The sequence below is a fragment of the Thamnophis sirtalis genome, unplaced genomic scaffold, assembly GCF_051295495.1.
Source record: "Thamnophis sirtalis isolate CommonGarterSnake01/CBP01778 unplaced genomic scaffold, rThaSir2_p1.2 scaffold_11, whole genome shotgun sequence".
NCBI classification, from domain to species: Eukaryota; Metazoa; Chordata; class Lepidosauria; order Squamata; family Natricidae; genus Thamnophis; species Thamnophis sirtalis.
The window spans coordinates 42068406-42084709 of record NW_028261391.1 but is presented as its reverse complement, the minus strand read 5'-3'; the positions used below and the strand labels follow the sequence as shown (position 1 = coordinate 42084709).

Sequence of the window (16304 nt, the reverse complement as noted above, 5' to 3'; positions counted from 1 at the left end):
GGAATGCCTTCCCCACAAAGTGGTACCTACTGGTATTTATCTTTTCACATTTGCATGCTTTCAAACTGCTACGTGTGCAGGAGCTGGGACAAGTAAACAGAGCTCACCCTGTCACATGTATTTGGGTCTCAAACCAAGCTGTCAGCTTTCCAGCTGATAAGCTCAATGGTTTTAACCACTGAGCCATCACACTCCTATATGCTGTATATTACATACATACATACATACATACATACATACATACATACATGCATACATACATACACACACACACACACACACACACATATTTATACACACACTCATAATATAACTGAAAATGCCTTCATGTAGTTCAAATAAAAACATCTTTAAATACCATGAGAGGAAAAAATAAGTAAATACACACATTTACAAAACATATACAAACTCTTATGACAAGGGGTCCTCATTTATCAACTGCAATTGAGTTCTAAGTAAAACACCAAGTGACTGCATCAACTTATAACATCGGTTCTGGCTGCAGTTATTAAGCATAATATCACATGGCCATTACTTAAGACTTTCTGCAACTTCCCCTTGTTTGATAAAGTGAACTATGAAGATTGCAAATGGTGATCTATTATGTAACAATTATAAATATGCACCAGTTGCCAAACACCCTGATTGTGATCACGTAGCCAGAAGGATGCCATGACAATTGCAATTTCAAGGACTGGTTATAATTCCTTTTTTTAGTGCTGTTGTAGTTTCAAATTGTCACTGAATGAGCAGTTAATAAACAAGGACTACCTATAATTATCTTTTTTCCAATCACTAAATTTTAAAAGTCCTTTTAAAAGCTGTGAACCACAGCTACACAGTTCTGATATAATGTTTAGGACCTTAAAATGTGCCATTGTCACATATACAGCTCTTGATTCCTTACAGAAGTGGTATTCTACTGGTTCGGACCAGTTCGCCGAACCAGTAGCGGAAATTGGGGGTGGCCCTGCCCATTCACCCTAGCTCTACGGCATCCCATTTAGGCCCTTTTTTTGCCAAAAGTGCACGTGCGGAAGGCTTTGCACATGCATGCTCTCATTTGCAAACCAGTAGGGAAGGGAAGTCAATACCACCCCGATTCCTTACCATAGTTAGGTAAGTATACTCTGAAGTAGTGCCAAGATTCAACATTTTTTTCTGTTCCAGATTCATCCCCATTAACATGCAATAAAATATGTGATAGTTTCTTTCTTCAGGAGGCTAAAACAATAGGAAAACCAAAAATATGTTACTAGCAGAAGAAATAGAAAAACTGCCACAATGAAATAGTATTTATTTATTTATATATATATTTATTTACTTACCTGGCGACACACTCGAGACTTCTCCAGAAGGAACTGTTCTATTCTAGCTCCTTCTATTATACCATCTTGATTGAAGTGAATGTCAATGTATTTCCCAAAGCGGCTTGAGTTATCATTTCGAATTGTTTTAGCATTGCCAAAGGCTGGAAGAGATGAGACAAAATTGTTCAGGCTCAGAGGATAGAGACGAGGGGTCCCCAACATCCTTTCCCAGAAGCACTTACACCCTGGTCCCTCCTCCTGTTTCAGGATAGAAGCTTGTTAATTCCTATTGCCACCACACATCTTACAGGAGGCAGCACACCTGACGTCTACGTCCTGAACCCAGCAGGAAAAAGATATAGGGATTTCACAATTTGTGCTCCCTCTCTGGTATTTAAAACTGTCAAAATAGTTTTCCAATAGTACCATCTCCTGCCAATATAGCATAGAGCCATGGTGATTAGAAGGTTCAGAACTTCTTTCCGTTGATCACTTCGCAAATAAACTAATGTAACAGGAGATCAATAGATTCAAAAGATTTTAAAGAAAATGAATGAATGAATGAATGTAGTCTGATATATAAATAAAAGCTGACGTTAAAACCCAGTTCAATAATTCACACAGAGAAGGTTAGTGCAACACAGAAAAAGAGAAATCAAGTATTTGAAATAATTTAAAACAATGAGAGTTTTTCTTTATACACTACTGCTAGCAACAAAATAAACCCCACTGATTTTATGCTGTAAGCAGAACTGCAGTTGGGTTTCCATTTTGGTATTAAAGAATGTCCTTATCAACATGTAATGTTCAAGCAAGCTGTAAAATATTTCTGCATTTGAAAACCTAAACCTGAGGAGCAAAGTTTCTAGTGGACTGAGGGCCACAGGGAAACATAACAGAAAAACTGGGAGGGATCATCAAGTAAAGAAATTATGCACATACACCCATGCAGGCATACAAATACAGACGGAACTCATAAGCCTTGTCAAGTAAGGAAGATGGCTTTCATAGAAATATGCAAGAACCATTACCTAGGCAAAAAGGGCCCAAACAATGAGATAACATTCGAAAACAACTCATGCAGATACCTCACTAATTCACTGGAGTATAAGAAGGTGGGGGAAGAAAAGCACAAGCAGACTTGCAATTCTGTTTTTATAGCCAATCTCAGTAAAAGCAGTTTTAGGCCTTATGTAGATTTGATTTCCTGATCTGGTATATCTGGTGTTCAGCTGACAAATATATGCACAAGTCATACTTTCCATGCTTCCCAAGCTATGTTAGTATTATTAGCTGTAGCAGATGTATTAATACTAATACTATTACAGAAGGAAGGAAAGCTGGATCTGAGAGAGGGATTGGTAAGCAGAGAGAGACAGATAGAATAGTAGAGAGCACTGAATTCTTTGCTGACATATCTGTAATGCACGGATGGGCAGGGGAAGACTGGCCTCTGGCTGAAAGGGTGGGTAGGATAGATACAGAAAGGCTCAACCCATAGCAGAAGATGAGGCAGAATGTACAAAAGCACATTCTGAAGTAATAAATGGCTTTCTGGAATGGGGTGGTTCAAAAGTATTTTCAAGCACTTCCCTGATGGCCATAATTTCTGACTTGAATTGCTCTAAAGGAGGGGAAATCACCACCCTGTCCCCAAAGGTTCTAAGCTTGGCAATAACAAAAGTAACTTCATCCTTGTTCCAAACAAAAGGAGGACCAGAACAACAGAGTCACCTTGTGGTGAGATGGTGATAAACAAAATAAATAATATAAAATACATAAACAAAAACTGTACCTTGGCAATGAAACTATCTGAAAATGACATTTCATTCCTCCTCCTTTTGTGTGCCCCCACCTTTTTTTCCTTAACCTGGCATACAAACTAGAAGATTGAAATGAGTACTCTTTGATGGGGAAAAGGAGCCATAGTGTCTCAAAACCAGACAAAACCAAACCAAACCAAAGTTTTACAACATGTTCCTTTTAGAATAAATCAGCTCAATCCTCCAACACTCTTGATGTCTGGAGTTACCGTATTTCAAATCGGCAAAAAAACCACAAAAAGTCCTTGCAAGGAAGTGCCCTTATACAATTGCATTTCAAGCTAATGACTGAAAGCCAGAGTCACCTTTCTAATACCGCTATCAAGAAAGTGAAATGTGCTATAAAAGTATTTTAAAACATGTAAAGCAAAGTTCTCAATATTTCACATTGCACATGTAGCCTACCTTCCAAAATGGGATTGGCTTCTAGAATTTGTTGTTCAATCCAGGAATGTTGACCACTAATGACAGCTAAGAACTGCAACATTAATTTTGTGCTTTCAGTCTTCCCAGCTCCAGACTCTCCACTGGAATAAATTTTGAAAAAATGGTAAATCAGAAGTATATGGAGGAATGCAATCACAGAATTTTGCTAAAATGCTCACAGGCTTCCCTACATGTCGTGTGAGGTGACTATTTTAAAGATGTGCTCTGCGTGCGCTCCCAAGTATTCCATAGTAACTTTTCAGAATCATTTTCAAAGCCTCTATAATACTTCCTCTGTTTCTTTTCCTCCAAGCTATTTAAATATTTAACAGTACTAACACATTTTTCCATTACATTATGTGCCCCTTACCTAATGACAGAGCATTGATCTTTCTTATTCCTCAGCATGTTGAAATAACAATTATCAGCAATGGCAAAGACATGAGGAGGCAGTTCCCCAATCCTCCTGTTGCAGTACAGCTGGATTTGTTCCATGGTATACAGTGGCAGCACTTGATATGGATTGATGGCTACAAGAATAGAGCCTGTGTAGGTCTAAAAAAGTTTATGCCCATGAATATGAGAATCTTGGAATAAATTAGTGATGAGTTTTCAAATGAAGTATCAACAACAATCTCAAAATAAGTTACTGGTAGGAATATTTACAATATCAAGCAACATTCTTATCATCTTATTCCCCTTAAAAATACATGAAATTACAGGTGACTATACTAGGAAAAGTAAAAACTGTAGAATGTAGAATAAATAAACATAAAGCATATAAAATTGGAAGATTTGAATGAAATGTGTAAACATTACATTTACAAGGTGTGTATACAGAAGAATTTTGTAAAGAAATTAGTCTGTAGACATTTTGCTTATTTTTAAAGCCATTTCTCTGTATTTGATTTTATTTCTAAGCAATAGAGAATATATAATTCTCTCATTATAAAGCATTTTTTAAAATGGGGCTTCAGAATCTATACTTAACTACATATTATTAATAAAAAAATCAGTCTTACATAGATTTTATTCTCTTTGTAGCGGATATATAGGTTGTGTACCATGCCAGCTTCATTCATCTCTTCAAGATGTATCATATCTTCCACTCCTTGGATGGAGGCAGCATGCATTGGTTGCATTGCGCTAATATTTTGAGCTGTGATCCAGTGTTCCTTAAATACAAGTGCATTTAACTGTCTGGATTTCATAAACTAGCTTAGTTTGCTCCTGAAAAAAGCTCTTAAGATTCACGCCATAGATAACATTAGTATGCTTATCTGAAAATGCAACAATTAAAAGAATGATACAGGGTTCTGGTTTCTCCTGTTACATTGCATAACACCTGTTTAATTTTGGCTATGAATCCCAGAACTTTGCAAAATCCAAAGATTTAGCTCTATCTGATTTCAAATTTATTTCCAGCTTTGGAATGCATGTGTCAAATATGAACAATGCTCCAAAACACCACCTAAAGCTGTTGTCAAAGTGTATTTAAAAATAATAATAAAGAGAAGAAAATCATTAAATGCATAGGAAAAACTCCTATTAATCATTTTTAAATAGGTTCCATTACATTAATTGAAATACAAGTTTAGATTAAATTACATTTACATTTTGATAGGAATCCTACTCACTTTTAAAAATTGAGCATCAAAACATCCAACTAAAAATTCAAGTGTACTGTTGAGCCTTTATAATTATAGATCCATCCAGCTCTTCAGTTGGATGCAGATCACATACAAAAATTGGGTACAGATGAAAGTGGTAAGTAGCCTACCTTGCCTTCATCATCCTCCAGCAAGAATCGTCCCAAGTTAGATACTTTCACAACTGCCCCAATGGGCACATTAAACTCTTTGCCTGAATGGGATTTCAGCCATACATGATCACCCTAAGAGAAACAATATTCTATAAAAGATCTTACGCTTTTTCTTGTTCTGACTTACTTATTATCATCATCATTATCATCATCATCATCATCATCATCATCATCATCATCATCATTTTTTTGCTTTATATGCTGCCAAATCCAACAGATTCATAGTTTTCAATTGCAATGAAAGCAACTGCACATATAAGTCATATACAAGCAACAAACCATTAAATAGAGTAGTTCTATTCATGCACATTAAATTCTTACAGAATTTTGCAGCACCTATAAAAGTTATTTAATAATAAAATCTAATGTTAGTATTTCAAAGAGTAAACATGCTGTCCCAGTGATTCTTGTAGACAGAGAAGTGGAAAACTGACTGAGAATAATGGAAGGCAAATACTGGATTCTTCAATGGTGTAGATAAAAGTTGAAGTTTACTCTTTCTAATCCACTGAGTTTCAGGAACTGGATTTGAAAACAAACTCTATGGCATCAAACTAAGATTTCAAAGTAATATTCAAAATAAAGTGCCCAACCAAAGAAGTAAATTCCTCTGGCAGAAGCTGTAAGAGGTTTCTTCTACTAATTTTGTACCAATAGTCTTTGTAAATATTCCAATTCACCTGTCAGCATATAAGCAACTCCTTTGTTGTGTAGTCTCTGACCTCTTCCTTCGCTCTGAGGATGACACTCCAGACTGAGAAATCAGCTATCTTCTCTACCTGGGCAATGATTTGAATCACAGCCAGAGTAGCATAGAAGAGTGGCGTGTTCGTAGAGGCCTGATGAGGATAATCCAGGAAATGCTTTCTCTGTTAGTTTCCCAGTGTTGTCCTCCGGCAACTGCCGACTTCCTCATCGTTCTTCTCCAAAGCCCACACCTGCTCCTTCATCAGACCAGCCTTTACACTTAAGCAGGCACAGAGTCAGTTTTCAGACTCATCTCAAATCCTAGTCCATGGCAATGGACGCACTGAAAGAACTTACTTTTCTACATCCCTTGCCTGTGCGCAGAAGAGGTAAGTAATGCTTTTCGGTACGATATGACATCTCATTCATCTAGGTTAAAGAGCAGCCATGGCCTCACCATGAGCAATTCTCATCAATTTTACGATATGGTGATTACTGGAATGTAATTTTGGCAATCATTTGTTCTGTTAATATAGGTTTTTTTTTGCAGCTTATATAATTTATAACAGAGTCAATATATTTAAAAAGATGAGAGTAACTATCTGCTTTGCTTGACTCTTGCCCCATTTGACTGATTAAATCTGCCAGATTATAAGGGAGGTGAAGGGAGGTGAACCTACTTGAGGGTAGCATGTGATCTCTATCAGGTTATGACCTTTACTAAAAAAAAAAGCCCTTCTTTGACTAGGAAGATTTTTGCAATTATAGGTCAGTGTCAAATATTCTAGGCATAAGTAAAATGATCAAGAAACTGGTGTTTTTGCAGTGCCAAATGCATTTGGATGAAACAGATTTTTTGGACCTAGTTCATTTGGAGTTTTATTCAAGAAACAGTTATGATACTAAGACTGCTTTTGATATATATTCCTTATGTTATCGGCAAGATTTACCATCTTGTTTTTACTTTATTTGTTTTTGTTAACTCTTTTTTTAATCATATTACATTTTTATTCTCATTGTGATATTGTGAGCTGCCCAGAATCATTCTGGAATATGGCTGTGCTTAAATTAAACTAAATTAAATTACATTAAATCTACACTGAAATTGGGGTTATTACTAGTTCACTGGGATCTCTTGGTGCTTTTTTTAAAATGCCATTAACTATATTATCCTTCTGGCTCATCTGGTGGGGTTAGAACTTGGGAGCTCTGTTTTGTAGTGGTTGCAGTCCTTCCTGTTGGAATACATTCTGATAGTTTAACATTGACCAATGGCTTTCCCAATGAATTGAAGGTAGCAGAAATTATATGGAAAGAAATTAGATACTAATTATGGAAGCCAGAAAGACAAGTCATCACATACCAGGCATGTGCATGACTATGTGTTGTGGCCTGCCAGCAGCCAGTAGAGCTGGCAGCAGATTCGGCAGAGAGGAGGTTGGGGAGGAACATGGACCAGTCGCAGAGTCTGGAGAAGGCTCTGATGAAGGCTCTGTGTCAGAGGCGGAGAGGGGGCCAGGGCCATATGCTAGTTATCAGCTGCCTTTAGAGGCAGACATTAGTGAGGCAGAAAAACAGCTGGAGCCTGTGCCCAGTGTCCTCATGCACAGAGTTGCCAGACGAAGGAAACAGCTAAAGAACAGGGGTTGACTTGGGAATAAGGCCACAGGTGGGCGATGAATGGCCCCTCCCAGAGGAAATAAAAGAGGAGAGAAAAGAGAGTGGCATTTGTAGGAGACAATTAGTTTGCTTAATTGGTTCATGACTCTCTGAGACTCTTTGCCAAATTTTGCAGATATTGGCCTGTCAGCTCTCCAAGCCAGATAAGGTCTGTGACTGTAAATCCTCCCTTAAAAGATTTTGCTGGATGTGAATGAACAGAATTCACAGTAAATTAATAAAAGGGGTTTTTGTCAGGACAAGGAGTTTGCTTCATGCTCTCAAGTCAGAAATCATTTAGAGGTATCATCAATATTAAATGACTTCAAGTTACTATGTAACTACGAGGACGCTCATAGTTAAATAACATTCTTGAATATACCCCAATCTTGCAATGAAGTGAATGAAAGATAAGGAATAAACTTAAATTCAGACAAGGATGAGGCTGCACAAAAGAGAAACCATCTTATTTCAGAGAGGTTCTTGATCCCCAGGTATCACTGAATTTAAAGAGACAACTACGATGAGAAAGGCTGTAACTACTGCACCAACACCAGCCCTCCTTGAGTCAGGCAGGCTTGGTGACAATTATTCATGCCTTGTTTCAATCATCTTCACTGCTGCAAGACATTCTATATGGGGGTATTTTTGAAAAATATACAGAATGTGAAATTGGTATAATATGGAACAGAGTGGTTGCTAACCAGAGCAAGGCACAAGACAGACATCATGTCTATAACACAAAAAGCTACACTGAGTGCCCATTGCCTATTGAGCAAATTTTAGGATGTTTTAAGGCCTTAAATGGCTTAGTACAGGACAGAGAGGACCTCTTTAGGAATTACCCAATTGCTTAGATCAGCAGGAGAGGCTATTTTGAAGATGCACCACAGAAGCTTTTTTGTTATGCAGGGTATGAAACATACTTCTCAGGGAGATGTGCTTGGACCATCACTTCCAGTATTTAGGTAAATGGCCAAAATATATTTTCTTCATCAAGTTTTTAACTGTACATTGAGTTTAAACTTGAGTTTAAACAAGTAATAACAAAACATATATACAGCTTCTTGTCAGGCTTAGTTTATATTTCAAACAGGATGTTATTCAATGTACAGAGATCATTCGACGGCACGAGATAAAATACCATCAGTATGCGGACGATACACAGCTGTATCTGTCCGCCCCGTGCCAACTCAGTGAAGCGGCTGACGTGATGTGTCAGTGCCTCTAGGCTGTTAGGGTCTGGATGGGGGTTAACAAGCTTGCACTCAATCCGGATAAGGCCGAGTGGCTGGTGTGTTTCCCTCCCACTAATTGGCCAAGTTTTCCATCTCTCAGGCTGGGGGGTCAAACAGTACGCCCCCTCAGACAGGGTTCGCAATTTGGGAGTCCTCCTGAACCCACAGCTGACTTTTGAACACCACTTGTCAGCTGTGACCAGGGGGGCATTTGCCCAGGTTTGCCTGGTGCACCAGTTGCGTCCCTACCTGAACCGGGAGGCCCTCACAACAGTCACTCGTGCCCTTGTGACCTCAAGACTGGACTACTGCAATGTGCTCTACATGGGGCAGCCCTTGAAGAGCATTCGGAGACTCCAGCTTGTCCAGAATGCCGCGATTGTGGGTGCACCTCGGTACACCTACGTTACACCTATCCTCCGTGAGCTGCACTGGCTGCCTATTGGTCTTCGGATACGCTTCAAGGCACTAGTCATCACTTATAAAGCCCTTCATGGTATTGGACCTGGGTACTTGAGAGACCACCTGCTGCCAATTACCTCCAATAGACCGATTAGATCCCACAGATTAGGCCTCCTCCGAATTCCATCCACTGGCCAATGCCAACTGGCAACCACCCGGAGGAGGGCCTTCTCTGTGGCTGCTCCGGCCCTTTGGAATGAGCTCCCCGTGGAGATTCGGACCCTCACCACCCTCCAGGCCTTCCGCAAAGCCCTTAAAACCTGGCTGTTCCGACAGGCCTGGGGCTAATGAGTTTTTGTCCCCCCTCAAATGGTATGGTTGTTGAGTGTTTTAAATTGTGGTATTGTTTTGTTCGTGTTCTTTTTTCTTATTTGTACGCCCCCCCCTGACTTGGGTTGTGAGCCGCCCTGAGTCCCCTCGGGGAAAAGGGCGGCATAGAAATATAATCAATTCAATTCAATTCAATTCAATACACCATACAAACATTTATAGACTTACAGCTTGAAGTACGACCATCTTGTTTTAACAACGTGATTATTTGCAGCCTGTTGGAGAAAAGCAGGAGATAGGAATGAGCAATAGAATAAAAGGATAAATATGTTAGCAACATCATGAACATGAATCTGGAATTTATGAGTAAGTTATAAGTTTAGAGATAGGACTAGTATGCATTTTTCCTAAGAAAGACCAGAGAGTGTTAGACAACCCTGAAATAATGCCTGATAAATTTATGTAAATTAAAATTATTTTCCCCGATTCTATATTATTTTGTGTAACTAGATCAGGTTGATATCTGTTGATTTATCCTCTGTTTTAAAAACAACTTGAGTCAAAAATCAGATATTGCAAGTCCTTCTGAAACAGCTGACTGAAGGATACTGACACTTTATTGATAATAATTCTTGGAGGTTCCCTGAGTAGAATACTAGAACTGGAAGATAACATTTCGATTTTTTGCTAAATTATAACATTTCTGGATGATTTGCAGCAGGTCTTTCTTTCTTTTCTTTTCTTTTCTTTCTTTCTTTCATTTCCATTCAAGAAATGATAATAATAAACATAGAAAAAGATGACACGCTTTATTAAAACGTTTATGGCAATTCAACACTCTTGTATAGTCTACGTTGCTTGCCTCTTGTGCAGCTCTCACCTGTTCCTTATGCCAACTTTAGAAGTTCCAGTCCAGATTGCAATGATTGGCAATGGGACCCAGCTGGTGCTCAGTCCAAGCTATAGCCATTGCACAGCCAATTGGATGCTTCTCTGCTTCTTGCTCTTCCCAACTATGCAGGGAAAGCAAACTTTGCAGGCAGTTCTTGTGTGAACTGATCTACCAATGCCTGTCTTTCCTTTTAGAGTTTGTTAACTCACTAGTCTCTGTATTATTCCTTTAGTTTCTCAGATGTTTGCACACATGAATGCCTTCACTTCTCCCTTTCCTCATTATCTCTATTGACTCTACTAAAATTACAGAAGGGGGGGGAGGGTTTTTTTTCTTTTTTCTTTTTGGTATCATTATAATTCTACAATAACACCCAAAACAACAGGGAACAGTTGTTGTTTTGTTCATTTTGTTTTTAGATTTCTCTGTAGCATCTTAGTAAGTTTATGGCAAGCCAGAATTCTTCATAGAAATAACATATTTATATATTGCACCTTAAAGATGTTTTTAGAAAACAAGAAAAGGGAAGGGAAGCTTTGCAGTACAATGGGAAAGGGATGGGAGAGCACAAGGAACATTCTTTACTCACTTATTCTGTCTCTTTACTAGGTAGAAACATAAAGGGAAATGCAAGGGATGAATGGAACATGCGCTTCTGGGGTGAAGGGCAGAGAACTAATTGTTGTCGACCAGCAGAGAACATAGCAGCCAAACAATCTAGAAGAAGATGACTGCCCAAGACGGAAACCAGCTTCCACAAATGAAGAGGTGTGCTAAACTCTGGGGCCAGTTGGAGTTGGGGTGCTCCTAAAAGAAATGAAGGGCTGGAGATGGTCTCCTCTGAAGGAGGCTCAGATCAGAAAACAGCAGTTTTGAAACATAGCTGGAAAGCATGGGTGTAGAGTGCATTTCCAATGGACTGGAGTGGGAGGAGAATGTCAGCCATGTCTGCATTGAGGAAGTGGTCAGTGGCTCGTACCGCAATTGGCTAAGAAGAAAGTACAGATCCGCCTTTCATGAAATACAAAGAGAAAACTTTACAACTCCCTAGTTGAGAATTACCAACCAATCAACCTTTGCTGCGTCTTCTGTAAAGTCATGGAATCCATCATAAATCAATCCATCACCCTCCACTTAGAGACAAACAACCTACTCTCAAACAAGCACTTTGGTTTCAGGAAAAATTTGTCCTGTAATCTGCAGCTCCTACACTGCAAAAACATTTGTACCACACAACTTGACCAGGGTAAAGCAATAGATGCAATCTACATAGACTTCTGCAAAGCCTTTGATTCAGTGGTACATGACAAACTTCTGTTAAAACTAAGCTCCTAAGGCGTTTCTGGATCTTTGCACAGGTGGATAGCTGCATTCCTATCAAACAGGCAACAAGTAGTCAAAAATTGAAAGCACAATATCAAACACTGCAACAGTTAACATTGATGTCCCCAAAGGCAGCCTATTAGGACCTATATCTTTCTGCTTTACATAAACACTGTGATCATGTTATAAGCAGCTCCGTTCTTTTTGCTGACGACGTAAAATTATTTAACACCACAGACAATACTACCACCCTACAAAACGACCTTGAGTGTGTATCTGAATGGTTGAACAATTGGCAACTCCAAATCTCTGCTAACAAATACTCTGTCCTACACATTGGCAACAAAAACCAGAACACCAAATACAAGCAGGGTGGATACAACCTAATAGATGACCCACACTCTGTCAAGAACCTAGGAGTACTCATCTCAAAAGATCTAAGCCTCAGAGCTCACTGTAACAATATTGCCAAAAAGGCATTAAGAGTTGTCAAACTTATTTACAATACAATAGCAAAGTTGGAAGAGACCTTGGAGGTCTTCTAGTCCAACCCCCTGCCTAGGCAGGAAACCCTACACCACCTCAGAGAAATGGCTATCCAACATCTTCAAGACTTACAATGTTGGAACATTCACAACTTCTGGAGGCAAGCTGTTCCACTGATTAATTGTTCTAAATGCCAGGAAATTTTGAGACTTCCAATGTATTACTATGCTACTGCTACAATCACCATGGTCAAAGTTACAACTTTAAACAAATTTATACTCTGAGAGTCACAAATGTAAAACATTTTTCTTAAAAAGTTGCTATGTGTACCCATGTTTAAATAGAGCAGTATTCTCAGTACGGATTCTAAGTATTTTTGCTAATTTTAATGGGACTTTGCAGAGACAGAGATATATGGATATGTCAGGGGTGGGGCAGGCTAGGTCTTTGGATAAAATATAACTATGATAAAAATGTATTTCAGAAGCCACAAGATAAAATATGGGTATACCGGTATGTTCAAACTTTTTTCTCATTATATCACACTTAAAAGCTCTTATTTGGTGGAATAACGATTAACAAATAAATCAACAATGAATAAAAAACCTGAAAGATTTTTTAAAATTTCTTCCTTGATCTAGAGTCTCGGAATTTGTTTTCTTCCATATATATTAAAATGTCATCTTTAAAAAAATCAATTAAATTCCTATATATTTTGGATTATGGAAGCTCATGGCCTGATCATAAAGCTTTATATGTCACAATTAATATTTGTATTCATATTTGTACTATTTGCATTAAAAATTAACAAATCCCCAAATTTAGAGAATTCGGTTTTAACTTAGTGTTAGAGAAACCTTTATCCCAGCACTTATACTTATTCTCAAAGCAAGTAGCTGATTCTCTACAATTAATAGATGAATAAAATATTTGATAGAAAGAGCCATTTACAATGATGGCTTCCAAGTAACGATTTATCCATTTTTGAAATCATATCTTCTACAAGACTAAGTGAAGAAAAGACCAAAATCACATTACCTGTCCTAGAAGAGTAGTTATAGCTTAGTTCTAATTCTCCATTTCAGGAAAAATCATGTGTAAAAAACCTTGGCAATGAAACCCTGGAAGAATGCTGTCATGAAAAAATAATCCTTCTATTCCATGAGGAAGTCAGGAAGTGACTGAAGTTTCTTTCATGGTTATTTATTATAGGACTTTGCCCCAGGTTAGAGTATCTTCCATTTTTACAGTTGGCATTTTAATCAGGTGAGAGCAATGAATGACTGATTTTCTAGCGCTCAGGGATTATCTTAGCAATATTTAGCTTCTCGTACAAACCAAGATTCATAACATATAAAAATTATTTCAGAAGAAAACTTGAAGCCAAGTTCTTATATATTGTTATTCAAATATGAGGAGGAAGGAAGCTTTTTATTAAAAAGCATGCTCTTTCTTCCCTTGTATATGGTACCTATATTGCAATTTAACTACAAAATGGTAAAAAAGGAGGAACTTCCCTTCCACAGCTACGCCTTCTGATATTTATTTAATTATATTTTCCATCCCACCTTTATTATTTTATATGTAACTCAAGGCAGCAAACAAATAATGCTCCTTCATCTTCCTATTTTCTACACAACAACTAACCTGGCAGGTGAGGAGCTGAGACAGAATAACTCGCCCAAAGTCTCCCAGCCAGTTTTTCAAGCCTAAGGCAAGACTAGAACTCACAGTCTCCTGGTTTCTAGATTTCTACAGTTTAACTATTATACCAAACTAGCTCTCTTTGGTAGAAGGCAGGGGGAAGAAAAAACACCTTCAGCCTTTCAATATTCTCCTAGTAAAGCCTATTTCAGTATTTCTTCTGGACTCCATTTCCTGACCTGGCTACATTCCGAGTGCTCACATTCCAAACAATGAAAAATAAAGGGAGGAAAACTTGCAAAAGTGAAAAGTATTTCTACTCAATGTCTTGCTTGCATTTATACCATCCAAAATAAATCTGTGATAATAACCAGTCCCAATCCAATGCAGTGGATAAGCAGTATAGCAATGATTCTGAATCACTAGTGCACAGCACTAGTGATTGGGTGGGAGTGAGATAAGTGTCGTGGGAATAGCCTGGAAAAGAGGGTGGCAGTTTTCAAAATTCTCCAAGCACAGAACTGCATTTTCTTCATTTATTTGGAATCTTTTCTAGGGAATCAATATATTGTTAGTACAAGATCAAGAAACCAATACAGGAGGATACCCTGTTTTCCCCAAAATAAGTCCTCCCCAGATAATAAGCCCAATCGAGCTTTTGAGCATATGTGATAAAATAAGCCCTCCCCCAAAATATTGCAACACAGCAGCAGCCTCGAGGTGACCATGCTCGCTGCCTCCAGCACCCCAAATATAATAATACCTCCCTGAAAATAAGGCCAAGTGCTTATTTCAGGGGTCAAAATAAAATAAGACCCTGTCTTATTTTCAGGGAAACATGGTATTTGTAGCTCAGGGTTGAAATGAGGGGGTCCTTGTTGTTCTTTGAATTTGGTTATTTTCTTGCAGACATTTCATTATCCAAACTAGGCAACATGATCAGTGCTCATGATGATTATCTAGTTTAGCAATAAAATATCTGCAAGAAAATAACCAAATTCAGAGAACAGCAAGGATCTCTTATGATCAAGAAATCTCCATCCTTATGAACTCAGAAATAAATTTAGTTTTAAAGCAATAGTAAGTATTCAGTTACCCAGATTTTCTAACATAATTTTCTTTTCTCTTTCATTACATCTAGTTAAAGACAATTCTGAGATTCTTGTTTCTTGGTTGTACGAGATGCTAAGATGCTGACAGCTAAAAATATTATGTTGCTCACCATTAGCACACCTGATATTTTGTAAGAGAAGTTGTTCAAAAAACTAGTTGAATATAATAGTCACAATAATTTCAGTATTAAAAAAACCCTAATTGATTAGAAGCCTTATCAGTTATATTTTTATTTACCAGTTCACTTTTTCAAACACTGATGAGATAATAAAAAATCCATGGTTAACAGTTGCCTTCACCAAATGGTCATTCATTCTTAATTTTCGTGAAGGAAAGAAGGAGTACTTCTTTTGTGATGGTGCCTCCAAGGAATCATATGAAACACAAGAAAAAAGTTCTGGAATTAGCTCTATGCAATCATGAGCAGTATCAGATTATGGCTTAAGTTTTCCCCCCCAGAAACATTATGAATAAGAACACATAGACAATTTTAGGTCTTAGGTAAAACTGAAATAATTAACCTCTTTCAATTTCTAGCCAATTGATAGTATCTTTTAAAACCCAGTTTGCTTTCTATAATATTTGCCCTTGTATTGTTTGCTTATATTTTTTTACATGTCTTTCATTTCATCTATGTGTATAAAAATAACCTATAGTATTAATTGGCAAAAATTCTAATTCAATTATTTCATTAGATTAATTGAAAAAGAAACTTGTGTAGTAAAATATCATGTTGCAATGAAATCAGCCCACAGTTTTATTAAACAAATCTGTAGTAGATACGTTTGAAAATGCAATTACACACATATTAAAATTTACTTGTAATATCATAAATCAACTGAGCAGCTTAATTATGCTAAAGAACAAGCTTTTTTATGTCAACACATATGGATAGTATTTTTTAGGTGTCTCTTAATTAATAGCCCACCCACTGGATTAAAGAATTAAAATAGCACAAAAGTCTTACACTGCTCTTCTTGCTTTTGAGAAAATTAATAACCTTGCAGATATTCTTCTGTTCACATAGGCTAAGAAAAGGTATCACACTGTTCCAATCACACCTTTGTGAGCTCTGGAAGTCCTATATATATTATTACTGCAGCGTAATGCTAACTTCAGATGACTGGATATACCTTTTGCCTTCTGCAA

At 37.6% G+C, this 16304-nt stretch overlaps 1 protein-coding gene across 2 annotated transcripts in view; it reads right to left on the bottom strand.

The window, feature by feature from the left end:
- MYO7B (myosin VIIB) overlaps nt 1–13513 on the bottom strand; it is a 77297-nt gene extending 63784 nt beyond the window's left edge. For both annotated transcript variants that reach the window (XM_087725673.1, XM_087725672.1), the window contains exons 1-8: nt 13437–13513; nt 9926–9972; nt 5340–5453; nt 4582–4734; nt 3930–4114; nt 3539–3660; nt 1329–1471; nt 1111–1224 (exon numbers count right to left, since the gene is read on the bottom strand). In XM_087725673.1, coding sequence (XP_087581799.1) covers nt 1111–1224; nt 1329–1471; nt 3539–3660; nt 3930–4114; nt 4582–4734; nt 5340–5453; nt 9926–9943 — 849 coding nt within the window. In that variant the 5' untranslated portion in view covers nt 9944–9972; nt 13437–13513. The remainder of the gene's footprint in view (nt 1–1110; nt 1225–1328; nt 1472–3538; nt 3661–3929; nt 4115–4581; nt 4735–5339; nt 5454–9925; nt 9973–13436) is intronic.
- Nucleotides 13514–16304: the final 2791 nt, after the last annotated feature.